Source organism: Theropithecus gelada, chromosome 3 (genome assembly GCF_003255815.1).
Source record: "Theropithecus gelada isolate Dixy chromosome 3, Tgel_1.0, whole genome shotgun sequence".
Lineage (NCBI taxonomy): Eukaryota > Metazoa > Chordata > Mammalia > Primates > Cercopithecidae > Theropithecus > Theropithecus gelada.
The window spans coordinates 138213770-138241465 of NC_037670.1; the positions used below are offsets into that span (position 1 = coordinate 138213770).

At 35.6% G+C, this 27696-nt stretch overlaps 1 protein-coding gene across 1 annotated transcript in view; it reads right to left on the bottom strand.

Moving 5' to 3' along the window:
- PPP1R3A (protein phosphatase 1 regulatory subunit 3A) overlaps positions 1–14687 on the bottom strand; it is a 37416-nt gene extending 22729 nt beyond the window's left edge. The window contains exon 1 of the mRNA XM_025380330.1: positions 13843–14687. Within this exon, the coding sequence (XP_025236115.1) occupies positions 13843–14678 (836 nt within the window). The 5' untranslated portion in view covers positions 14679–14687. The remainder of the gene's footprint in view (positions 1–13842) is intronic.
- Between the last annotated feature and the right edge of the window lie 13009 nt (positions 14688–27696).

Here is a 27696-nt window from a genome sequence, read left to right on the forward strand (position 1 = left end):
AGGGCTTACAAGTGCAAATCCCTTCTCTCTGTGTTAAGATGTATATGTATGTCCTACAATTCAGTATTGTCTTTTTCCAGGGCCTGAAAGCCATTTCACTAAAATGTAATCATCAAGAAGGATAGGGTCTCTATTTCCCAGTCTGTGGAAGGATAGAATCCTAACTAGAATTTCCAGCTAACAGACTGGCTAGACTAATCAGCATTTATAAAGACCAGTCCTTTGCAATTTTTCGGTTTTCCGACTCTATTAAGAGTCAGGAACTCACTCAGATCCTATTTGCCCCTTCTCTACTCCTTCATTCTCCCTTAAAAATACCCAGTCACCTCTGTACCAACTCAAGTGGAGTTCAGTTCATGATGGACCCACTTCCTTATTGCAATAGTGTATTACTGATTAAAATCTGTCCTTACCACTTCATTCAATGTCTTTAAAAAGAAAAATGAATTCTTTCTAAAAGTTTACTTCATTCTAAATGAAAATTAACTTTGCCACACTGTGTGATGTACCTTTTTTCCCCAAAGACATGTTCCCTTTTCTTCCAAGTCATCACTGAAGCAGCAAAGTATATTTAATAAATAATATATAAAGCTTATCCTTTGTATCTGAATGTCCCACATCCTTAATGTTATTATTAATACTTAAAAATACTTCATGCCACATTTTCTAAAGTGTTATTTTATTTGGATTTACTTATTTTTATTTGTTTAAATAGCATTATTATTTTGGGATAGTGTGACTAGTTATAAGATTTTCATTATTTTTTAAATTATAACTCAAAACACCAGTATTTATGTCCTTGGTTTACATCAGTCATTCTCAACCTTTGTGCACACTGGAATAGTCTGGAGATCTTTTCAAAATACCAAGCCTGCAACCCCCCCAGACCAATTAACTTACAGTCTTTGTAGTTGGATCTGGGTGTGGGCGCCTTATTTTTTCCCTTTGCTATGTGCAGCTAGTTTTGAAAAGCAACGGTTTACACTTCTATCTTACACTGGCTTTTACTATATGAAGGTATGGTTAATGTGAAATTAAGTCCTTTAGTAAAAATATTCTGTTAAGGTTTTCTAGAGGAGTGAGGAAGAAAGGGGCATGCATAATCAAACATGCTAGCATTAATATAAGTTGTATATGGATTGCACTTCTGCTACTAAGTCTGTAAAACAATTAATTTTCATTCATCATGAGGATTACCTCTCCATACTTCAGTGAATTTAAATTTACTTTTTTAACTGAAAGGAAGCCTAGATGTTGTTTTGGGTAGGAAACATTAATCATTTCTATGTTAACAACTTCTGCTTATTACAAAATTGATCATGTTTATGAAGACTTAGACTTGGGCTAGCAAAATGTTTTCCAGTTGTTGTACTATGTAGTGAGTTGCCCAATTACTATAAATGCAAGTACCATAAAGTGTATCTCATAAAATAAACAATCAGAGTCTTGAGGTGAAAATAATAAAGCAACAGTTATTGAAGAAGGTAGAACTGCAATATAATGGTTTAAATGCAAGTTCATGGATAATGCTGATAGTTTAATGTGTTTATAGTTTATTATGTGTAAGAGAATATTTCATATAAAAATACCATAACCACATATATTCTGGTCTTTTCTTTCTTCCTAACATGGTATATAAGTGAAGGTACTTGAAAGATTACACTTGCCGTCTTTCAGAATCATCACTTTCCAATGGTTTGCTTGATTTATACATATATCATTATATATGTCAATATACATAAAATATTGATATCCTACATATATAGTATGTATATACTATATTATATATGACATATATCAAAAATGTATATTTGTGTGTATATAGCATTTTATGTTTATATAGTGATTTTTTATATATATACAGTGCTATACATGATATATGCAAGTATGTATAATGATATATATACTTGTATGTACACTTATATAAGTATATTAAGTATATACTTATACAGTATATACATATATAATTATATATGTATATATACTCTTAATTTTATAAAAAAAATTTTCTTCTTATAAGTACTAAATTACATAAACGTATCTAACTTGCATGGTACTAGAAATTAATATTCAAGTTAATCAAGACTTTTTGAAACAAAAAATGATAGTTACAATGATTAAGAGATTCCAGTGGAGATGTACAGGGCGCATCTGATTTTTAAAAAACTATGAAACCAATAAATACACTCATCATTAAAACCATAATTAACATAATTCATTACTTAACTATTCAGAAGTCTTTTTGGATTTTACTAGGCCTCAGAGTTATCAATGAGAAAACGATTTGCCATTAATAGTTTTTCAAAGGTTTTTGTTAGTCACATGGGGACTAATACTTAGACTAATACACCATTCCTGACCTCAAAGAACTTGGGAAGAAGGTCACATGTACGAGTTCTTAAGTGCAGAAATAGGCAACATTTGACATGTACCAGATGAATGATGTAGGCGTTAAATGCCAGGCCTAGAGAAAGGAAGGATCTGGATAATTAGAGACATTAGGAAAGCCTCAAGTAAGAGGGAAAATCAAACTGGTTCTTGTGGTGGAAATGGAAGAGTAAGAGACAAGGAAAAAAATGTTTTCAAAGCAAGCAACTGGCTTGAATAGAAACTGTGAACACAAGTGGAAGTAATGTCTACATAATGGAAAGCTCTAAAAACATATCTTTGGTTGCATTCATGTTTACCTGTAAATCAGAATCTTGTATTATTAATAGGATTGTTAAATGCCATAATGTATTGTTTTATAACTACTGCTCATCAATACTATCAGAAACCAGGAAAGCCCTATTACAGTCACTACACTGTACTCATAAACTTGGAGGAGCTTTCTAAATATTTACATTTCAACATATTGAGGGTCCACTACTTTATTGAGATTTAATATTCTGTGCTGTTCACAAATGGTTACCTAATGAGGCAGCATTAGTAGAGAAGGGTAAGGTGGTTTTGATATCAAAAGTGGCTGTAATCCTAGTTTCATCAAGGGTTACCTGAAAAGTCTGACTTTCAGTTTCTTCATCTATAACTACTTCGTGGGATTAAAGGAATACATTTCTGGAATTTAACCAAAAAATCAAAATATTTGTTCCCATCACCCCGCCTATGTTATGGCCAGCAGGATGTAGTTTCATAATTGTTTTTAAAAAATGGTGTAAATGTAATAAATGACCTTTGAAAGTAGCCTAAGAATTGACTGAAGTGATTTACAATAAAGTAATATTTGGATTTTTCACAAGGGAATAAAACTTATTAAAATAAAAAAATTATAAATGATAAAATATAATGTTATGGTTTGAAAAAAACAGACTGTACCTGGAGACTGCCTAGAAATGCCAACATTGTAAACATGCTGACTAAACTGATATAGAGGGCAGTGTAGCAAAGGTTCTATTTTTTCCAGACACAAAAATATCTGGTAAGTCCTTTGCTAGGTGTTAATTTCTTTGCCTATAAATTGCATCAGATGTAATAGTGACAAACGGCAACTTTTTATTTAGGAAAAGTTGTGCTCTAGAAGTAGCTATTTCATGGGAAAATGTTGCTAGAAATACTGGTAAATTAAAGAAAGTAAAAAAAGTAATCAGGGGTGAAAGCAAGTTTCATAATATGGGTACACAGTAGCACTAGGGGTCCTGTTGAACTGAATGGGTTTCATGAGATTTGCAACCAAATGCCTTGAATGTTCATATAATTGCCAATGTCTAAAAACTTAACTCAGTTTACCAAAGTTAACTTGGAATGAGATGTTACCAATATAGAAAATATAAAATACTAGCTAACATATGAACTCTTTGGAGAATGTCTTTTTTATATGGATTATACACACACATAAGAAAGATCAGGTTAAGTGAAAAGCTCACGTGTGCATGCACATGTGTTTGTGTGAGTATTTTTTCCACAGAAAAAAAGTGGCGCATCAAGGGTGAGTTGACCATAACTGGGCAGTATTACACTGCTCCCCATGTTTAATTTCCTAAATAAATTATCAGGTGGAATGACTGTACCAAAATTCTGTATATATTCACTGACTAGAACAAATAGCTTTTAGTTAAAATTTTACATACACACACAGTCAAGAAATTTAGCATATATTCAAATAATTTCTGCTTGTAGACTCAATATTAACCTTTTTAAAACAAAGGGATACAATGTAAACCAATTTAAATTTCAGTGGGTCTAAACTGCATTTTATTTTTATAAATTTATTCAACATTTCTTTTCCAGACACACTGGTAGATGTTATTGTAGCATTATTCACAATAGCAAAGTCATGTAATGAACCTAAGTGTCCACTGATGGTGGATTAAAGAAAAAGTACATATACACTATGGAATACTATGCATCCATTAAAAAGAATGAAATTGTGTCCTTTGCAACAACATGGATCCAACTGGAGGCCATTATCCTAAGTGAATTAACATAGAAATAGAAACTCAAATATTGCATGTTCTCATTTATAAGTGAGAGATATATAATGGGTACATATAGCCATACAGATGGAAACAATAGACACAGGGGACTATAGAAGTGTGAAGGGAAAGAGGGAAGCAAGGTTTGAGAAACCACCTCATGGTTACTACATTTACGATGAGTAATGGAAGTCCAAACCCCAGCCTTATGCAATAAACTCATATAACAAACCTGCACATGGATTCTTTGAATCTAAAATAAAATAAAAATGTAAAAAAGAAATTAATAAAGGCTAAAAAGTTATGGTCAGCATCTTATTTATACATTTACATTCTGGAATGAAATGTTATTTTAAAATTAGGTATCTAGAAAATAGTGTAACTTTAATTCTAAATTTCTCATTATTTGTCCACAGTTTTCAAAAATTCTAATATAGCTATCTTTTTAGGTAAGGTAGAATAAACGAAGCGATCTTCTGAAGTCCTCTTAACTTTCTAATTTTGTAAAATAAAGTTTCCTTTCCTTCCCTGATTCCCAGAGGAAATATTGTAATAATAGTCCCTCTAACACTGAGAATTCAAACATAAAGAAGGCAGGGTTTGGAGAACGCCTTAGTTAGACTATTGTTGACCAACTGGGTTATTGCTGATCCATCAGTGTTGGCAGTGTATGGTCCTGGTAATAATGATATCATTCACCCCTTATGAGAATTCAGTTGATGATGGAGTTTTTTCTTCTCTGGCGTATGCATTAAAACACTACAAACTTGTTTTCTAGTTAACTAATTCAGATCTCAAGGGAAAAAGTTATTGAGGTTATTTGACATGGAAAATAGAAATCTTTGAGAGAAACAATATAATTTTGCTTAATTTTAATGTATAAGGATAGGAATTCCAACATTTAATTCAATTGAAAGAGTAAATAAATGACTAAAGACAGAACAATATAAGTGGCTACATTAAAGACATGGAACTTTCTGATAGAACACATTAGTGAAGAACATAATCTTCCCAAGAGATATGTATTAGTTTGTTCTCACACTGCTAATAAAGAGATACCTGAGACTAGGTAACTTATAAAGGAAAGAGGTTTAATGGACTTACAGTTCCTCATGACTGGGAAGGCCTCACAATCATGGCGGAAGATAAAGGAGAAGCAAAGGCATGTCTTACATAACGGCAGGCAAAAGAGCTTGTGCAGCTGAATTCCCATTTATAAAACCTTCAGATCTCATGAGATTTATTCACTACCACGAGAACAGTATGGGGAAAGCCGCCCCCATGATTCAATTATCTCCACCTGGTTCCACCCTTGACACGTGGGGATTATTACAATTAAAGGTACGGTTCAGCTGAGGACACAGCCAAACCATATCAAGATGATTAAGAAGAAACTATATAACCATTTAATCTGGGTGTTTTCTGAATACTGTTAAAAGCAAAGGATAGAATTAGATGGTCTTTTCTACAAAAGGATTCAACAAAAACTGTTCAGAAATCAAGTACTGTATTAACATTGGAAACTAATTATAACTATATTTACACTAAATACTAAATACAATAAACACAATAATCTTATGCACCTACTTAAGATTATATGTGAACAATATAATCTATTTTCTGCTGCACCTAAACGTGACTTTTCAAAACTTCAATTTTTCAATTGGTAAGTACTTACAAGATTTAAGTTGTTTTAATATATTATAAAATTATTTATAAATATGAATCTTCAAAAGGTGAGGTTGATAGAATATATTTTGTATTTCAAATATAGTTTATGAAACTGAAATTTATCTTAGCAATTCTATGTGATTTGTAATTGTGTTAACACATCCACAGTAATTTTTAGAAATGAAAATCAGCTGGAGGTTATTCATACAGATTTAGAGTCAATAGGTTAGGTTTGTACCAGGGCTTAATTCTCTAAATACCATGGATGGTATTCTGATGGTGTCAATAGGCTAAGAAATGTTCTCACATAATTAGGAAAAGCATTTTCACTATTCAGTATAATTTACAAATATCAGTGGGGAGGGTATTTGAATCCTTTTTACTACTGCAAATTTCAAGAGATGTAAATAAAAATCAAAACCATGACTACACATAGGACACCAATTACCTTACAATATTAAAATTCAATTTATAGTTGTGACAAATAGCACTGATGTACAACACAGACCATTTTCAGAGTAACTTGGTGTGTGAGGGAATTTTAGAATTTCCTAAGAGACCAATTGTTTAATGTACAATTGGTCTCTGTCCCTGAGCAATGCAGCATAAGAGTTAAATTTAGCAACTTATTTGTTTTCATCTTTTTATCATAAAATCTTTAAACAGCAGGATGGCATGATTAAGGCTTGAAAACCAGTTGTTATTTTTATTTAATAGATAAAAACACTACCATGCTAGTTAACCTAGCAAAGTTACTGAAGCAGCAGAATAGATATCTGAAAAGATTTGAGAGATATACTCTGAAAAGAGATATATTCCTTTTCATATAGTTGTGGGGTACATACAATGCTTTAAAACAGAGGAATGACCGAAATTTGATGATGTATAATGTATTTGCTTAGAAGAAGAGAATTATATAAACTTCAATTTCATCTTCTATTCATAGGCATAAAGTGATAATAAGGTGAATTGTGTCCAATAAACTCAGTTATTTAGTCCAAAAGAACCATCTTCAGAAGAGCTATCTTAAGAAAAAAACATGTCCTCAGTCTCCAATTTATGAACAGGTGATGTTCCAAAGTTTTCTTTGTGACCCAGAAGATGCTATAATTTGGAAATCATTTTCCCATAGAAGCAACGCCATAAATATTAGTCTCCCTGGCTAGTCCCCCAAGACTTATTAAACCATAACATGATTAATTTTGAAACTATTTGTTTTAGTCTGGGTCCTGGTAGCAGGAATGATAATGAGGGAAAACAGCATTTCTCCGTTAATCTTGAGCACAGTACTAGCCAAGTACTACACAGGATTGGAAACTGTGGAATTTATCACAGGAATGTCATTAATACTACCGTTTTGAGTATCTACAAAATGTCAGCAACTGGAATAGATACTTGTATGTGTTAGCTAATGTATTCTTCATAGCAACTCTGCCAAGTAGAAATTATTATCACTATTTTACACTTGAATAAAATAGATACAAAATATAATTTTCCAAGTACAAGCAGATAGTAATTAGTTAGAATTAAAACCCCAAGGCCTTGCCTTACTTTAAAGCCCTTGCTGTTTCCATTGTGCTTCAGTGTTTTTGGAATTCATAACCCTCCATACACACATGTACTTCAGACCCCATGAGTCTCATACTACTACGGAACCCATATCACAACATATTTAAATCTGCCTTGTACTCTGTAGTGCTCTCTGCTCTAAAATCAGGCATTTCCATTTTCTCAGTCCAAACTCAAAGTGCCTCTGTGCAACTGACCTCAATGGGTATAAGATTGAGAGAGCTCCTGCCACCCTCAAGGGGTCTGCATTTAAGAAGGAAAATCTCATACACGCGTGTGCATGTGTACATACATAGATAAACATACAACACACACATACATACACACAAACACACATATATGTAAATTTTAGGCAAGGTTACAAAGTGAGGTGTCAGACTAGGGAGGATTTTTTAAGTTTGATAGGGCCTTGGGCAATCAGATCCACTTCAGATATCTTCCCTTGAGGTCTTTAACTATGAGTTATTCCTGTTGAGGGGTTGGGGTAAAAACTTGGAATAGGGATGAGAGTCACAGTTAGCAGAACTGGAGGAAGGTGAAAAACTAAGTTGGCCCACTTCATAACGGTGCCATCTTCTTTTTTCTTCCTTTTTTATTTTCTATTTTTTTTTGCCAGGAAGATTTTTGGCTCAGAAATAGTGGGCCCTGCTTTATTTTTACAGGCTGCAGATGGGCTTCAGGTGGGGAGGATAGGCTCCCAGAGATCCCAGAGGATCCATTTGAGGCATGGCATTCATAGCGACTCCTTTCAGCCAGAGCCTGAGAGACACCCTGAAGGAGGATACCCTTTTGTTCCTCTTCTCTCAGAAAAGTTTCAAAACCACGCTAGGGAAAGTCTAGGATGGGATATGTACTTCCACAAAACCAGGAAGCCATGAAACCTTGGTGGACCTCCAAGGAAATGCGAAGCCAGTTGGCGCCTTGCTGTCAACCAGCTGGTTGCTTCCAAACACCCTCCTGATGGGCCCTGCACAGCTGTGTTTTATGTTTCCACGTGGCCTTGCCAGAGGTCCCTCCCTTAAACAGACCCAGCTTCCACAATTAGTGTGGACTCAAAACGAGTTGGTTATGGCATACATGAGGTCCCAAAGGCCTCGTGGGGCTATTTACACCTCTTTGGACTATTTCCAGGACCCCAGATTATACTGTATGTGTAAATTAAGGAAGTCTCACAATCCAACAGCTCTGACTGAAACACATAACGTAGCCATATCTTATGCCCCATTTCCCAGTGCTTTTCTTGGCCTCACTTTCACAATTTTACCACCCTGAAAGATAAACCCTCTGTATTCTTAAAATTATGTTTTAGAAAGGATTTCTCTCTTTCCTATTCCTGAATGTACCTGGTTCTTTTCCTACAGTACAAAAATTAAGGACTAATCAATTTTCTCCTTTGGCCTTAAAGTCATTTAGAACTTTATTTGCATTCACCTGGCCAAGTTATAAATACCATCAAACACCTATATCATGCAGTTTCTTTACTTAAAATAATAAATTGGTTTCACTTAATAAAATACAAAACCAGATGAAGTCAACCGGTGTACCCAGCCATTAGGAACATACATTTAGCAGGCAGTGGGGAAAAAAAGCCAAGATGCTGAGAAGGGAGACCACCCCCAAGGCCAGTAAGTACACAATGTCAGCTCTAGGTCATGTATTCTAGAAAACCTCAAGTGGAAATAATTCTTATTTCATTTTTTATCTATGGCTTCTATTGTATACCCAGAGAATCTGAACTTGGTTTTGCTGTTTTCTCTCTCCCCTTCATTTCTCTCTGCTTTTCAAGGCCTTTTCCCTTGGGGCGTCTACTTGTCTTCACAGGCAGCTGTCTCCAGCCACATTTTTCAGTTAGATACTGCTGCCTAACAACTCAGAACCTGACATACAGTTCTTTAGTAAACATTTGCTGAATACGTTTTGGAGCCTGAAACAAGGAAACCTATGATGTATGGAGAAATAATGCAAGTTCAAGAGTCAGGAAATTAGCTGAACAAGATTTAATAATAATAGGGACAATTATGATGTTGGGCTTTTGACAATACCCTTTTGTGTGTCTAACATGCTATATGAAAAGTTTTAAGTATATAAAGTTATTTTAATCAATGTGATGCTAGACATCATGACCCTTATTTGACAGGTGAATAAATAGGTTTTCAGCTGTGAAGTAATATGCCCACAGCCACGTAGCTACTAAGTGTAAACTTTACTGAAATTAATATGCTTGTCTATTCAATCCTAAACGAATGCCTTTTTATCCCTTTTGGTCTGGTTCTTCATTTTTTCTTCTCTTAAATGTGGAAATTTTAACATTCACTAAGTTCTCTTTCGGCTTTAAGATAATTCATATATAAGTTGACACATATCTAAAGAAAATTTACAGTTCAGTTAGTTTGCCTTGTTGATTAAAATCTCACAAGAGACAAAGGAATGGCTCTCCAAAGCTGAAAATTTAGAAGCCCTGAAAGGAAAGAGGAAAAAAACTTTGGTGCAGCTTGAGCCTTACAGTTTTTCAGACACAACCAAAAATGAAGTTACCATTGTCTTTTTACAGCAGTTAACATTTACTGATAACTTATTATGTGCCAGACGCTGTGCTAAAAGTTTATATGTATTACTTCACCAAAATCTCAACCCCTATGAGATAGAGTTATGGTTATTCTCAATTAACATATCAGAAAAACAAGCTTAACTCGCCCAAGTTCACATTGCTAGCGTGCAGGAGAGCTTGGACTCAAACTCAGGTATCTTCAACTCTGAAGCCTAAAATCTTAACTTTGAGGTTATATTGTTTTGTATGCTATTTTAGCTCATTTGTCTATGTACATTTAATGTGATTTATATCAATGTCATCTTTATCATTGATTTTAAAATAAAACCCGTCAGATATATCAGAAATCTGCTTAGTTTGCTAGGATATGTGGTGATGCTTAACAAGTATCTCATGATGCATGCCTGTCAGTGCAATTCAATATCTTTGGGTCACTCTCAATCACATGCCTATGAGTTACAAGCTCTACCTCCCCCTCTCTCTACATATTTCTTTCTGTCCAAAGTGTATAGACTATCAGGCATCAAAAGAAAATAGACAACCCACACCAATGTGGAGATTTGCAAACTCTAACATGAGAAAAATCTCCACAGAGAAAACATAATGCCTGGGTGGGTGATTGACTTAACAGAAATCCTACCTAAATGTATTCCCACATTCATTCATTCCATACTTATTAGAAGGGATTATTGACACTTTGAGAAGATACAATCTCAGGGACCCTGATAGCAGATTAACTTTTGTATTAAGAAGAATTGAAGTTAGCTGTTATTCTCTACACTAGGGCAGCCTGATTTTCATTTTAACTATAACTGATATTACACACTATTACTAATCTATTTGCAGGTATAAAGAAAAAAAATCATACATATATGTATATATGTTCTGTTTTTACTTTCTGAAAGAAATAACCTCCAAATTAAGCTACATAGGAAGTGTAGAAATGCTCAAAAATGACCCATTTAGATTCTGTAACTATTTGGAGAGAGGAGGATATTTTAGTAGCTATAATTTTTTGATCAAATAAGTATTAGTTCATTTTTATTTTAACCAAGTACACATTTTGTAAAATAACACCAATAAGGTGTGCTATTTTTCTCTAACCAAACTCTTCACAATAAAATCCAACTGCAATATTCATTTAGAAATTTGATAATGCTCTCTTGTATGAGTTTTAGGAATATTTGAAACCCCATTGCATATAAATTATATCATGGAAAAGCTGTATAAATATTCTATTATGGCACATGCTGCTCTAAGGATCTGTCAGGATTTCCTTTATACACTCCATTTTGAGTGGTATATAAATCAGATGTAAAAATTCATGTTGGACTGAAACTCAGCACAAAAAGCCTCCTCCAGAGGCAAATGCTTTTTTCAAAATGTGGTTTGAATTATGTTGGTCATTTTTAAGTTACAGAAGTGCAGAAAATGTATTTGTGGTTTTGAGGGAGAGAGATTTTTTCCATTTTTATAACTCATTAGGAAACTTTACAGGCCTTCAGACCATTTTGTGGTTTAGTTCTTCTCAGGTTTTTTCCCCAAAGCAATATTAAAACTTGAATGGTGTCCGCTGTGAATCCAGTGATTACTGTTCTGAATACAAATGTATGTGTGGACACATATATTTCTACGTATCTTCAACTAGGAAAAGTTCCAAAAACATCACGCCCAAGGGAGAAGATGAGGCCTATCAGCTGGCGACTCTTTGTCTTGGTATCAGTCAAGTTCGGCCTGTCAAAGAAATCAAAGGAATCCCCTAGCCAAACCACAGTTCAGTAGGTATTGCTTGTAATCTTAAAACTGCATCTTTAAATTGCAGAAAAATCCACTATGTTCAACACTGCCTCTTTTATGAGCTTTTAGACAATAATGCTGCACCTTTTCTAAATTTTGTTTTCTCTAACATATACAGCAAGTTGCAGTGTGTTTAACAGATATTCACTGATGATTAGCTTATTTTTAAAGTATTTAATAGGTATATATTTATGCATATAAATTAGTTTGCCAAATAATGTTGAACTTATTTTGTTTGTGTAGCTAATGTGTTAGAGTAATTTCATAAACATCTAAATTATTATTTTAGCCTATGTAGAGATTATTATTAAACTGTCTCTCCTAACAGCATCAGTCAAAATCAAAGAAAGTTTAATTTAGACCAAGAAAGTTGGCCTAATTCACAAAGTTGATTAAGTCAATATTTCAAATGACTTTAAAGGAAAATGAAAATAAACATAAAGTGTATGTTTGAATTGCTTCCACCTATACTGCATTTAGTTTATTAATACATTGGAACAATGCATTTAGTAGTTATTATTTATCCTTTAAAGCATAATTTTTAAAAAAATTTCCCAATATCATATCTTATGCTTTGTATTAAATTCCCCTTAGAGAATTAAATCTGGGTGTCTTGATTCCAAATACAGTTCCCTTTCCTGTTTCCTATATTACACTATTTCCGGTACAGTTACCAAAATCCTTGGGTTTAGGGACGGTTAGGATGGAGCACTCAGAGGATGATCAAACATTTGCCTGTGGCTGGAGCAATGTAGACTTTCCCTCTGGGATACTGAGGAAAGACGGGGTATCACTTCTCATGAATGTTTTATCTACTTACCTAGTGTCACAGAAATTAGCCAGCTATGTACTATCGAGACAGCTGAATGCCGGTTTTTCTTATTTTTCACATTAACAAGAGAGCAAGGTTACTAATGAGGGGTCACATCCCAAATCTCTAATCTATATAGCTGAATATCCCTATTTATATTTGGGTCATTTTTTTGTTCTGCTCCATTGACTTTTACTAAATTATACTAATTTGTGTTCCATAATGTTATCCTTGGTTATAATTAATGAAATTGTGTGTGTAACTCATATATGACTCATGTACTTATGTCTTTCTGTTAATCATTAAGGTCATTTCTTTTATAATTTAAATTAACATGTATCACTTCAAACATCCCTGTATAACTCAAACCGTTATTAAGAAGTTATTTGCAGCTTTTGGGAGAAGTTTACAAATTGAAATATAGTTTTATGTTAATCAAAACTGTTTCAAAGTAAAACATAGACATTTAAAAACCACTGAAAATAAATGTACTTTAAATATCAAAGTAAATAATTTTGTATGTGAATAATCTAGATTTTAAGGTTTGAACAGGAATAATTTATAACTCATTAGGCAAGTAATATACACAGTGCACTTCTCTCCCAACCTATTGTGTTATAGCCATATCTTTTTATTATACTTTAAGTTCTAGGGTACATGTGCACAATGTGCAGGTTTGTTACATATGTATACATGTGCCATGTTGGTGTGCTGCACCCATCAACTCATCAGCACCCTTCAACTCATCATTTACACCAGGTATAACTCCCAATGCCATTCCGCCCCGCTCCCACCTCCCCACAATAGGCCCTGGTGTGTGATGTTCCCCTTCCCATATTTTTTTTCTCACATTTGTAGAAAGGATAACCCACTGCTATCATTTGAATAGCTTTGACCTTGTTAAACCCTGGCACCATTGCTTTTTACATAGCAAGCAGTATATTTTTAAAGAGTGACTTTCTTACAACACATGAAATAAAGAATAACATAAAAACTTTAAGATTATGAATAAAGTATGTAAGATATATCCTCACCTTGATTTTACCTTTAAGCAGCCTTTTATTTGTCTGTTAGGAACTTCTTTCCATGGTTTTACAGGCTCTGGCTCTTGTTCTTTCTTTTGACAAATGAATGTATAATTTGTGCCATTATTATTTGACCAAAATGTACCAACAGAAGTTTCATAACGTATACAAAACTCAACTTTACTGCCATCTTTTTGATAAGGAGGAACCAATGAAATCTTAAAGGAGAACTGGTCAGTTTCACCATCACATGAATTAGGAACATATTCTGCTAAAATGTCATAATGTGTCTGCCAGTCATCTAAAGACATTCGTACATATACTAACTTCTCAAAAGAAACATTCAAAACTCGAATAATACCCTTGATACTTGTAGACCCAGGAAGAGACTCAGTTGACTCCAGTATTGCTTTCTGTTCCTGGAGTTGTTGCATAAGATCTTCTTTTGAAGAAGGCAGGTCAAACAGTGGGGCTAAAACATATTCTTCTGTGTGGAAAATGTCCGTCCCTAAGTCAAAAGTGGTTGAAGCACTCGGTAATTCCCAGCAATCAAATTCTTTAACAGACACGAGATTGAATCCAAAGGAATCAGCAAATGAAACTCTTCTAGTACCTGAAGATGGGGTATCCAGGTATATGTCTTCAGAAGAATCAGAACCTCGTCTACTCGGTTGAGGGGAGAAACCAGGTTTGAAAGTAACTTCTTCATCTTCACAAAGAGAGTCAGATAAATTAGGAACTTCTAAAAAATTATCTTTGCTAATCTGACTAGGTACTTCAGAAGGCTCCATTGGGCTCTCTGATATCAAATAAGAGAGAACTGTTCCACTAGTAGAGGCTGACATTTGAGACACTGAGGCTTAAAATAAGTATAATGTTACAGTTGACATTGCAAAAAGAAGTCAGCTCTATAAATAGGTCCAATGGCGTGTCAACTATGCTAGCCTGCAAACTATGTTAGCCTGCCTCTAAAGGCCTTGAATATGATAGCATCCATGCTACTCCTGCCAGTATGTTTCAGATTTAACTCACAGTTTTTAAAGTTGCATTTGTTTATAAGCTAAGTTCCAAAGAGGTATTTTTAAATCATGTTCTGCTGTATTGGAAATCCTGGAACTTTAAGATAAAAATATTATTTTAATTAGTTGATGTTAAAAATGGAAATACTTGAGATTATATGCAGTATTGTATCCTGATTTTTTCCACTTCCTTCATAAGCGTTTCTCCACACCATCAAAACCTTTTATGTAGTTTCTTTATCCTATGTATACAGTAAAACTTACGTATACTTTCCTTTATATTTAAACATTGAGATTGCTTTCACTTCTTGCCATTGTAAAAACCGTTGTGATAAACATCTTTCTGCATAAAAAAAATGGAAATGTGGATTTTTAAAAATAAAATAAAAGTAATATCACAGTACTGAATATGTAGTTTGAACTAAATTAATTCATGGAGCAGGTAAGTGCAAACAGAGGAAGATAAGAACATTTTTAGAACTAGAGAGATCCAGAGTCTACTAATAATGATACCTATCATTTTCAGGGATTTATAAATGTATAGTTTTTATTACAAAAGGGTTAAATAAAGGTGCTGAAAGTTCTGAGGAAGGAAACATGATTCAGATGGGGAAGGTATCATTTTAAATAAAGTATGAAGGGTAGGTGGAATTTAGACATGCAAGGTTAGAGCAAGGTAGATTGTCCAAGTAGAAGAAATAGCCCAAGCAAAAACCTAGAACAAAGAAGTAATCAAATTCATTATTTTGAACATTAGTACATTCATTTTAATTAAGCCATGGGAAAATACAGACAAGATATGTGTTATTGATTTGCAAATATAAGTGGGCTAAGGCAAGCCTGACCCAGGACTTATACATTTATGTAGAATAAAACGTTCTTTTGCAAATGGCCATTTTATGCCCTCAAAGCACAAGTTGATACCATCACACCTTGAAATTTGATATGAGTTTTAAAGTATGAACAGCCTGCTTAAACTGTCACATTTTTTTTATGTCATAAAACCCAAGTTGGGGGATGATAATTTTTGTAAAAACTATAAAAATTTTAACTGCACACGATTTGACCCAGAAATGCCCCCAGCTAAAAATTTGCTCTATCAGCATAGGAAAATATACAAAGATAAATACAGATCTATGTTCATAACAGAATTGTGTGTTTAACAATCCCTACAAATCTGTTAAATGTCCCTCTCAAAAGAGCATTGGATAAATAGCATTACACCCATACAATAGAATGTTTTAGAAGGATAAAGTAGCACTTTATGTGCTAATATGGAAAGATAGGCAAGATAAATGGCTAAGTGAAAAAAAATGTGTACAGATATGTGCATAGAAAATTCCTGGAAAGATACAAAAGACAATGTTAGCAGTATTTACTTCTATCCACAAAACTTACAGATGGCAGTGGAATGGGGGCTCTATTCATTTTACTTTATAGTCTGCTGTACTGTTTGAAACGTTACACGTGAGCATGGTTTTCTTTCCAAATATCTATTAATTAAACTGAAAAAATAAATAAAGTGTGAAAGGTGACTGACTAGGTTTTCTTTTTGAAAAGAGCCCAATAGTATAATTTCTTTCAAATGAAAACCTCATTAATGTAGTATAACTTATTAGGTAATTTGAATTGCATAAGTAGTGGATGGAGAAATTATTTTCTAAAATTATAAGTGACTATAGAGTCTTGAAGGATAAAGAAATGAAATTATTTGAGCTTTATCTCATTCACATAGCTAGAATGGGTAGTGACCACATGGATTGCTTAAGAATGGGTAATGGCTGTGGAAATGTCTGTGCCTTGCAGATTTGATGACCACAAGCAGCTGTATTTCAAGGTACCTAAAATATATTGCTATGTAGTCAAGGAAATCAGTAACAAAATGCTTTATGGAAATTAGTAAAATAGTTCATATAGCCATGTAAATAATGGGATAATGAAAATTTAAGATATAATAATGTACTGAAATATTTTAACTATCCAGGATTTAGTTAGCAAAGGAGTGGAAATGAAGACCCCTGGGTCCATTTCTTGGCTCTGCTGCTTACTAGTTGAATGACCTTCTGAATATTACTCAAATGTTCTAACCCACAGTTGCCTTAGTTGTCAAAGTGTAATGTTAAAAATTAAACAAGATGCTTGTTAAATGTGTCTACTACAAAACCTATAGTAATAGCACAAGTCACTATTTTAATTCTGATATATGTTTGTAAAAGGCTGATTTCTAAGATATATCAATAGATAGATGGATAGGTATGTAATCTAGCTATAGAGAATACATATATATCATTAAGAAATGATTTGTAATTTGTTTTATTTTTGTCTTTTTCAAAGGCTATAGTGTGTAACACTTAGCTTTATAAGACATAATATAGCTAGACATTAGAAAATGGTCCTGTTATTTGATCTAAACTTTTCCCTTGTTAATGTGTCTCTTTACACAGAGCACTACCTTAATTTGTAGTAATCACTGCCTTTCTTTTGGAATTTATAACCTTCACATAATTGTAGACAGTTGACATGTTCTCCCTTAGTCACCACTTAGCTAAAGCAGAGTGATTTCATCTTTTTAATCTCTTCTCACATGTCAATCCTCCAGTGCTTTTTATCATTTTGTTACTCCTCTATGAACTCCTTTCAGCTTGCCTATATTTTTCTGTTAATGAGCTGCCCCCAGATGAATGCAATATTACAGATCAAGTGTCTCTGGAGCATGAAAAGAAATACTAACAGCCTCAGCCTTGTGACTTGGTGTTTGCATTCAGTTAAAATTCACATTTCCTTGCTTTATTTCCATATCACGGATTAGACCAACATCCCATTTTCTCATATCCACTACTACCTCAATTTCAACACAATTTATCACACTCTTCTTCAGCCACTAAGGTATACTGTTTTTAGAAGAGTTACAGCTTTTTCTTTCTGCTTTGTTGTTGTTGTTGTTGTTGTTGTTGTTGTTACAAACTAAAGCTCAAGTCTCCATGCATTCCACAATTTTTGGTATTAATCAAATATTCTCAAAGGCACCATTAACAAAAAAACAGTATCAGTCAGGAACCCAGCAAATAGGAAATAGGTGGCATGCTCAAATAAGATAATTCCAGGAGGGTTTATTTACAAGGGTCTATTTATAAAGTGTAAATGCAGAGAAGCCACAAGAACTAGTGTGACAAACTGGGGTCAGTTGCATCAGAGCTTTTACCATCCCTCAAGGGATAAGGGAAAGGAACACTTACCAGAACTTGAAAGCAAAGAGTGCCATAAAGAGTTTACCAACTGGAGACCTGGTCAAGGGACACAGCCAGTTGAAGACGACTTTGCCAGTGATCCAGGAGCATAAATAAACTGAATTCGTTTTTCTCCTTTTTTATGATGTCCTACCAGAGTTACTTATTGGCCAGAGGGCATGGGAACTATTATAGTTCATTCAGGTCAGTCTCCTGCAGCAGAAAACAGGGAGGAAAATGGTGAAAAGGGTGGCAAGTGGATTTGGAGGAGCAAACAGAAGATATGAGATATGAAATATATGCAAATATAATTATATATAACATGTATACATATATAACTTAAAATACATATGTGTGTTCCTCTTTATACATACTCCATCTCAATGCCAACTGAGTTTCTATTACCCGATCTTCTACTGTCACGGGTTCAAGAAAAAAAAAGGTAAAATATCTAAGGTCTGTCAGCTCTGATCCGGTGAGAATTACAAATAAGACAGATTGAGTTTATTCACAAATGGGTAGGAAAGAAATTATCTATTTTGAAATTAATTATGACTTTGCATTTGTTTCCCATGTTAGCATAGGTTTTTGCAACCTAAAGAAACGTTTTGTCAAGAGATAGTCTGGAACTGGGTTTTTTTTTTTGTTTTTTTTTTTGTTTTTTTTTTTGAGACGGAGTCTCGCTTTGTCGCCCAGGCTGGAGTGCAGTGGCCGCATCTCAGCTCACTGCAAGCTCCGCCTCCCGGGTTTACGCCATTCTCCTGCCTCAGCCTCCGGAGTAGCTGGGACTACAGGCGCCCGCCACCTCGCCCGGCTAGTTTTTTGTATTTTTAGTAGAGACGGGGTTTCACCGTGTTAGCCCGGCTGGTCTCGATCTCCTGACCTCATGATCCACCCGTCTCGGCCTCCCAAACTGGAACTGGAGTTTTTAAAACCAGAGATAGATGTCAAAAGTCACTAGGAGAGATGTTCAAATAAGCTTTTCCAAGAGGATGTTGCTTCACAAGTGATTCTGACATATAGACTTGGTTAAGATGCATGCTCTCCGGCCAGGTGCAATGGCTCATGCCTATAATCCCAGCACTTTGGGAAGCCAAGGCGGGCGGATCACAAAGTCAAGAGATTGAGACCATCCTGGCCAACATGGTGAAACCCTGTCTCTACTAAAAATAGAAAAATTAGCTGGGCATGGTGGCATGCATCTGTAGTCCCAGCTACTCAGGAGGCTGAGGCAGAATAGCTTGAACCCAGGAGGCGAAGGTTGCAGTGAGCTGAGATCGCGCCATTGCCCTCCAGCCTGAAGACAGAGTGGAGACTAGGTCTCAAAAAAAAAAAAAAAAAAAAAAAGAAAAGGAAAGGCATGATCTCCTAGTCTGTCTGCCATAGTCAGCGGCTTAAGTTCTAGTTATGAAAATGATTGTAGCTATTATCCCTCTACATATGTACTATGTGCTATTTTTAGTGTGGGAGGGGTGCTATAAAATGCTTTTAGAAAAAAAAGCAAGAATTGGGTAGAGCTTTAACGTCACTTAGCAATCATCTAGGCTAGTCTCTTCATATTCACATAAGAAAATATAAATTCAGAATAATGAAGGACTCTATTATCTAATGACAGAGAGCTGACTTGAACTCAGCTCTCTTGAACTCAGCTCTCTCTTGCCCTCAGTCCAATATTGTTCATATTATTCCATACATATGCCAACTTCTAGTTTTAGAATTCATAATTAACAAATTAATCATTCTTTGAAAATAGTCATTAAAATTAATCTCTTCTAGATTTCATTTATTTTTTTTTTAAATCAATTAACTTTTGTGAACTTTCCTTTTTCCATTTGATGAAAGATCTCCAGGGGTGTCCAGACAATTTTTCTTTGTGACAAGCTCTCTCAACCTTTTCCAGCTTATGCCCCCTTTAATAAATTTAATATCTTATACTGTTCTCTCTCTCCCTCAGAGACACTGCTATATTTCTATTTGGGAATTACTGATCTAAGTTATAAAAATGAATTATGTAATCTCTTAGAACTAAAATTAATATTTAGTATTTTAAAAGACTACTAGTGAAAGGATATCACTTCAAACATAGTTTGAGACACAGATTTGTTCTTCAGATGTCAGTCACTGAAAAGTTTTCTTTGAAAATGTTCATATCTACCAATAGGGCATGCACAGTTAAGTCAGAACAGAATGGAAACTTTGCAAGATATAGGTAATTTCTTTTTTGAGACATGGTCTTGTTCTGTTGCCCAGGCTGGAGTGCAGTGGTGTGACCATGGCTCACTGCAGCCTTGACATCCTGGGCTCAAGAAATTCTCCTGTCTTAGCCTCCCTAGAAGCTGGGACTACAAGAACATGCCACCACACCCGGCTATTTTTTTTTTTTTTTTTTTTTGGAGAGATGGGGATCTCACTATGTTGCCCAGGCTGGTCACTACATTTGTAAAGGGTTGTGTCATTTATTTCTTGAATAGTTGAATGATTCAATATAGATAATTGATCATGTTATAGCAGAAGAGTTTAGCCACCAAAGGCAGCATTCAGGTTGTTTAGCTTAATTTATGAAAGATAAACTAGTATAATACTCAAGCACCAAGGGCTTATTTTATATGGATTGTATAATGTGCTTTAAATTTTGACCAAAATAAAGACATAAATATATAGTCAGAAATCTAGATCTCTAAGATGTTTAGCAAGCACACATCAGAGATAACCTCTTCATTTTGCACTTAAGAAAACTGAAATTTCAGTGGTCAAGTGGATTCTTCCTTGATGTGTGTGTGATTCCAGCATTAACCCTAGAAGGAAAATATATCATAAGCTTAAAGGCAGATATCATCTAATAATATCTTAGGAAATTTTTAATTGACCCATAAAATTTATGTTCATAGTATATGCATTTTCATATTTAAAAATATAGCTAAGCGCACTGTATTAGAAGTAAGTAGGCCTAAGTTCTAGAGCCATGCTTATTGTTAAGAAACTGTGACCTTGGAAATCATTTAAGTTCTTTGTGTAAATGTCTGAATATTACTGAAAATCTCTTCAAAACTGTGAAATCTGCAGAGACATGAACCTTTTATCGTGAAAGTTGTCATTTACAGACTGTATTAAGAAAATGTGGCACATATACACCATGGACTACTATGCAGCCATAAAAAAGGTTGAGTTCATGTCCTTTGTAGGGACATGAATGCAGCTGGAAACCATCTTCGCAAACTATCGCAAGAACAGAAAACCAAACACTGCATGTTCTCACTCATAGGTGGGAACTGAACAATGAGAACACTTAGACACAGGAAGGGGAACATCACACACCGGGGCCTGACGTGGGGTGGGGAAAGTAGGGAGGGATAGCATTAGGAGATGTACCTAATGTAAATGACGAGTTAATGGGTGCGGCACACCACCATGGCACATGTATACATATGTAACAAACCTACATGTTGTGCACATGTACCTTAGAACTTAAAGTATAATAGATTTTTTTTTTTAAAAAAAAAGGAAGTTGTCATTTAATTGTGAAGCAAACATACATTGACTTCTACTCTGTGTCAGGCACTGTGTTAGATCCTAAGTTTACAAAGTAAGTTATAAAATATGGAATCTGTTCTCAATACCCTAGCATCTAATGGAGAGAGGGAACAACAGAAATTCTCCATCATTATGGATCTCACTTCCTTGCATTAATAGCTTTAGTTATTGACTGGGAAATCATAAACTTGGCTTTAGGAGTTCTGCCCACAGTCTCCTCTTTATTATGTTAGAATTGGACTCTTGTATCATAGACAGATTTTTACAATTTTTTATTAGCAGCCAGGGACCATCCATCACTATTCCAAAGAAGTCTGGACTTCAAAACCTGCAAATAATGACTTTTGTGACTATTTACTTTGTTGATTTTGTTAACCATTCAGTGGCAGGGACTCAAGTGCTTGCATGCTAATTGAAAACTCTCTGCTAATTTGTTTATCCCACACTTTCACTCTAGTTAGATGCATCAGCCAAGAAATACCAAGGAGTCCATACCAGAGTCAAATATCCCCTGGTATGATACAGATAGCCTAGAATCATTACTTTGTGCAATTAGGGGGAAAAGCAAAATTTAAAGTTCTATTTATGTTAATATGAATTATCAAAAGATTAATTTTAATTTAAACTTAAAATTATTATTTCTAATAGTTACATTTAGACAATGTATATTTTGACTCATGTTTTGGATGCATATGTCTTTTAATTTATCTTAAGTTCATGGGTACATGTGCAGGTTTGTTATATATACATGTAAACTCATGTCCTAGGGATTTGTTATACAGATTTTAGTCACCCAGGTATTAAGCCTAGCACTCACTAGTTATTTTTCCTGATCTTCTCCCTTCTCCGAAACCCTGCCCTCTGGTAGGCCCCAGTGTGTGCTGTTCCCCTCTATGTGTCCATGTGTTCTCGTCATTTAGCTCCCACTTATAAGGGAGTACGTGCAGTATTTGGTTTTCTGTTCCTGAATTACTTTGCTGAGGATAATGGCCTCCAGCTCTATCCACGTTCCTGCAAAGGACATGATCTCATTCTCTCCTATGGCTACATAGTATTCCATCGTGTATATGTACCACATTTTCTTTATCCAGTCTACCATTGATGGCCACTTATGCTGATCCTGTCTTTGCTATTGTGAACAGTGCCGCAATAAACATACGTGTGCATGTATCATTGTAATAGAACAATTTATATTCCTTTGGGTATGTACCCAGTAATGGTATTGCTGGGTTGAATGGTGTTGCTGTTTCTGGGTCTTTGAGGAATTGCCACACTGTTTTCCACAATAGTTGAACTAATTTATACTCCCACCAACAGTGTGTAAGCATTTCCTTTGCTCCATAGCCTTGCCAGCATCTTTTATTTTTTACTTTTTAATAATGGTCATTCTGACTGGTGTGAGATGCTGTCTTATTGTGGGTTTGATATTTATTTCTCTAACAATCAGTGATATTAAGCTTTTGTTCATATTCTTCTTGGCCACATGTTATGTCTTCTTTTGAAAAGTGTCTGTTCAGGTCCTTTGCCCACTTTTTAATGGGGTTGTTTGCTTTTATTCTGTACATTTGTTTAAGTTCTTTATTAGACCTTTGTCAGATGCATAGTTTGAAAATATTTTCTCCCATTCTGTAGATTGTCTGTTTACTCTGTTATAGTTTCTTTTGCTATACAGAAGCTCTTTAGTTTAATTGGATCCTATTTGTCAACTGTTGCTTTTGTTGCAATTACTTTTGGTGTCTTTGTCATGAAATCTTTGTCCAGAGTGGACACCAAAAGTAATTGCAACAAAAGCAACAATTGACAGATCGAACCTAATTAAACAAGAGCTTCTGCACAGCAAAAGAAACTGTCAACAGAGTAACCTACAGAATGGGAGAAAATATTTGCAAACTATGCATCTGAGAAAGAGCTAACATTCAGCATCTATAAGGAACTTAAACAAATGTACAGAGTGTTTCTATGTTCATAATGGTATTTCCCAGGTTGTCTTCCATGGTTTTTATAGTTTAGGGTTTTATATTTAAGTCTTTAATCCATCTTGAGTTAATTGTTTTATATGGTGTAAGGAAGGGGGTCCAGTTTCAAACTTCCACATATGGCTAGCCAGCACCATTTATTGAGTAGATAGTCCTTTTCCCATTGCTCGTTTTGTCTGCTATGTCAAATATCAGATGGTTGTAGGTGTACAGCCTTATTTCTGGCTTCTCTCTTCTGTTCCATTGGTGTATGTGTCTGTTTTTGTACCAGTACCATGCTGTTTTGATCACTGTAACCCTATACTAGAGTTTGACCCTATACTAGAGTTTCAGGTAGCATGGTGCCTTCAGCTTTGTTCTTTTCACTTAGGATTTCCTTGGTTATTTGAGCTTTGTTTTGTTTGCACATGAATTTTAAAATAGTTTTTTTCTCATTCTGTGAATAATGTAATTGGTAGGTTGATAGAAATATCACTGAATCTGTAAATTGTTTTGGGCAGTACAGACATTTTTACAATATTGATTCTTCCTGTCCTTTAGCATGGAATGTTTTTCTGTTTGTTTGTATCATCTCTGATTTCTTTGAGCAGTGGTTTTTAGTTCTCATTATAGGGACCTTTGACCTCCCTGGTTAGCTGTATTCTTAGGTACTTGATTCTTTTTGTGGCCATTGTTAATGGGATCGCATTTCTGATTTGGCTCTTGGCATGACTGTTGTTGGTGTATAGGAATACTAGTAATCATGGTTTCTTGATTTCATATCCTGAAACTTTGCTAAAGTTGTTTATCAGCTGAAGGATCTTTTGAGCCAAGACTATGGGGTTTTCTAGATATGGAGTTATGTTATCTGCAAACAGTGATAGTTTGACTTTTTCTCTTCCTATTTGGATGCCTTTTATTTCTCTCCCTTGCCTGATTGCCCTGGCCAGGACTTCTGATACTACTTTGAATAGGAGTGACAAGAGAGGGCATCCTTGCCTTGTGCCAGTTTTCAAGAAGAATGCTTCCACCTTATGCCCATTCAGTATGATGTTGGCTGTGAGTTTGTCATAGATGGTTCTTATTATTTTGAGGTATATTCCTTCAATACCTATGTTATTGATAGTTTTTAACATGAAAGGATGTTAAATTTTATTGAAAGTCTTTTCTGCATCTATTGAGATAATCATGTGTTTTTGACTTTAGTTCTGTTTAGATCACATTTATTGATTTGTATATGTTGAACCAACTTTGTATCTCAGGAATAAAACCTACTCAATCACGGTGGATAAGATTTTTGGTGTGTTGCTGGATTTACTTTGCCGGTATTTTTTGAAAAGTTTTGCAACAATGTTTATCAAGGATATTGTCCTGAAGTTTTCTTTTATTGTTGTATCTCTGCCAGGTTGTGGTATCAGGATAATGCTGACCTCATAGAACGAGTTAGCAGGGAGTCCTTCCTCTTCAATTGTTTGGGATAGTTTCAGCAGGAATGGTACCGTTTCTTCTTTGTACATCTGGTAGAATTCAGCTGTGAAACCATCTTGATATGGTTTGGCTATTTCCCCAACCAAATCTCAACTTGAATTGCATCTCCCAGAATTCCCACTTGTTGTGGGATGGACCCAGAGGGAGGTAAATTGAATCATGGGGGCCAGTCTTTCCAGTGTTATTATCATGATAGTCAATAAGTCTCACGAGATCTGATGGGTTTATCAGGGGTTTCCATTTTTGTTTCTTCCTCATTTTTCTCTTGCTATCTCCATGTAAGAAGTGCCTTTCATCTCCTACCATGATTCTGAGACCTCCCCATCCATGTGGAACTGTAAGTCCAATTAAACCTATTTTTCTTCCCAGTCTCAGGTATGTCTTTATCAGCAGTGTGAAAAGGGACTAATATAGTAAATTGGTACCATTTGAGTGGGGCATTGCTGAAATATATGCCAAAATGTGGAAGTGACTTTGGAACTGGTTGGAACAGTTTGGGGGGCTCGGAAGAAGACAGGAAAATGTGGGAAAGTTCAGAACTTCCTTGAGACTTGTTGAATGGCTTTGCCCAAAGTGCTGATAGTGATACCAACAATAAGGTCCAGGCTGAGTTGATCTCAGATGAAGATGAGAAACTTGTTGTGAACTGGAGCAAAAGCGACTCTTGCTACGTTTTAGTGAAAAGACTGGCAGCATATTGCCCCTGCCCTAGAAAGGGGTGGAACTTTGAACTTGAGAGAGATGATTTAGGTATCCAGCAGAAGAAATTTCTAAGCAGCAAAGCATTCAAGAGGTGACTTGGGCGCTGTTAAAGGCATTCAGTTTTATAAGGGAAGCAGAGAATAAAAGTTTGGAAAATTTGCAGCCTGACTATACATCGGGAAAGAGAAACCCATTTTCTGGGGAGAAATTCAAGGCAGCTGCAGAAATTTGCATAAGTAGCAAGGAGCCTAATGTTAATCCCCAAGACTATGGGGAAAATGTCTCCAGGCCATGTCAGAGACCCTCACAGTACCCCTTCCCATCACAGCCCTGGAGGCCCAGGAGAAAGAAGTGGTTTGTGGGGCTGGGCCCAGGGTCCCCTTGCTGTGTGCAGCCTAGGGACTTGGTGCTCTGTGTCCCAGCCACTCCAGCCATGGATGAAAGGGGCCAACATAAAGCCTGGGCTGCAGCTTCAGAGGGTAGAAGCCCCAAGCCTTGGCAGCTTCTATGTGGTGTTGAACCTGTAGGTACACAGAAGTCAACCATTGAGGTTTGGGAACCTTTGCCTAGATCTCAGAAGATGTATGGAAATGCCTGGATGCCCAAGCAAAAGTTTGCTGCAGGGGCAGGGCCCTCATGGAGACCTCCTGCTAGGGCAGTGTGGAAGGGAAATGTAGGTTTGGAGACGCCATACAGTATCCCTACTGGGGCACTGCCTAGTGGCGCTGTGAGAAGAGGGTTACCGTCCTCCAGACCCCAGAATGATAGATCCACTGACAGCTTGCGCTGTGCACCTGGAAAAGCCACAGACACTCAACACCAGCCTGTGAAAGCAGCCTGGAGGGGGACTGTACAACGCAAAGCAACAGCAGCAGAGCTGCCCAGTACCATGGGAACCCACGTCTTGCATCAGCGTGACCTGGATGTAAGACCTGAAGTCAAAGGAGAGCATTTTGGAGCTTTAAAATTTGATGGCCACACTGGATTTCAGACTTGCATGGGCTCTGTAACTCCTTTGTTTTCATCAATTTCTCCCATTTGGAATGGCAGTATTTACCCAATACCTGTATCCCTATTGTATGTAGGAACTAACTAGCTTGCTTTTGATTTTATGGGCTCATAGGCAAGAGGGACTTGCTTTGTCTTATATGAGACTTTGGACTGTGGACTTTTGGGTTAATGCTGAAATTACTTAAGACTTTGGGGGATGATTGGGAAGGCATGATTGGTTTGAAATGTGAAGACATGAGATTTGGAGGGCCCAGGGGCAGAATGATATGGTTTGGCTGTCTCCCTACCCAAATCTCAACTTGAATTGTATCTCCCAGAATTCCCACGTGTTGTGGGACAGACCCAGGAGGAGATTATTGAATCATGGGGGCCAGTCTTAATATTATTCTCGTGATAGTAAATAAGTCTCACGAGATCTAATGGGTATATCAGGGGTTTCTGCTTTTGGTTCTTCCTCATTTTTCTCATGCTGCTACCATGTAAGAAGTGCCTTTCACCTCCTTCCATGATTTTGAGACCTCCTCAGCCATATGAAGCTGTAAGTCCAATTAAATCTCTTTTTCTTTTCAGTGTTGTATATGTCTTTATCATCAGCATGAAAACTGACTAATACACATCTGGACATGGACTTTTTTTGGTTGGCAGGCTATGTATTACTGATTTAATTTTAGAGCTCATTATTGGTCTATTCAGGGATTCAATTTATTCCTGATTCAGTCTTGGGAGGGTGCATGTGTCCAGGAATTTATCAATTTCCTCTGTTTTCTAGTTTGTGGGCATAGAGGTGTTCACAATATTCTCTAATGGTTATTTGTATTTCTGTGCGGTCAGTGGTAATATCCACTTCATCATTTCTGGTCTGTTTCTTTGTATCTTCTCTCTTTTCTTCTTTATTTTTCCAGATAGTGGTCTATTTTATTATTTTGTTCA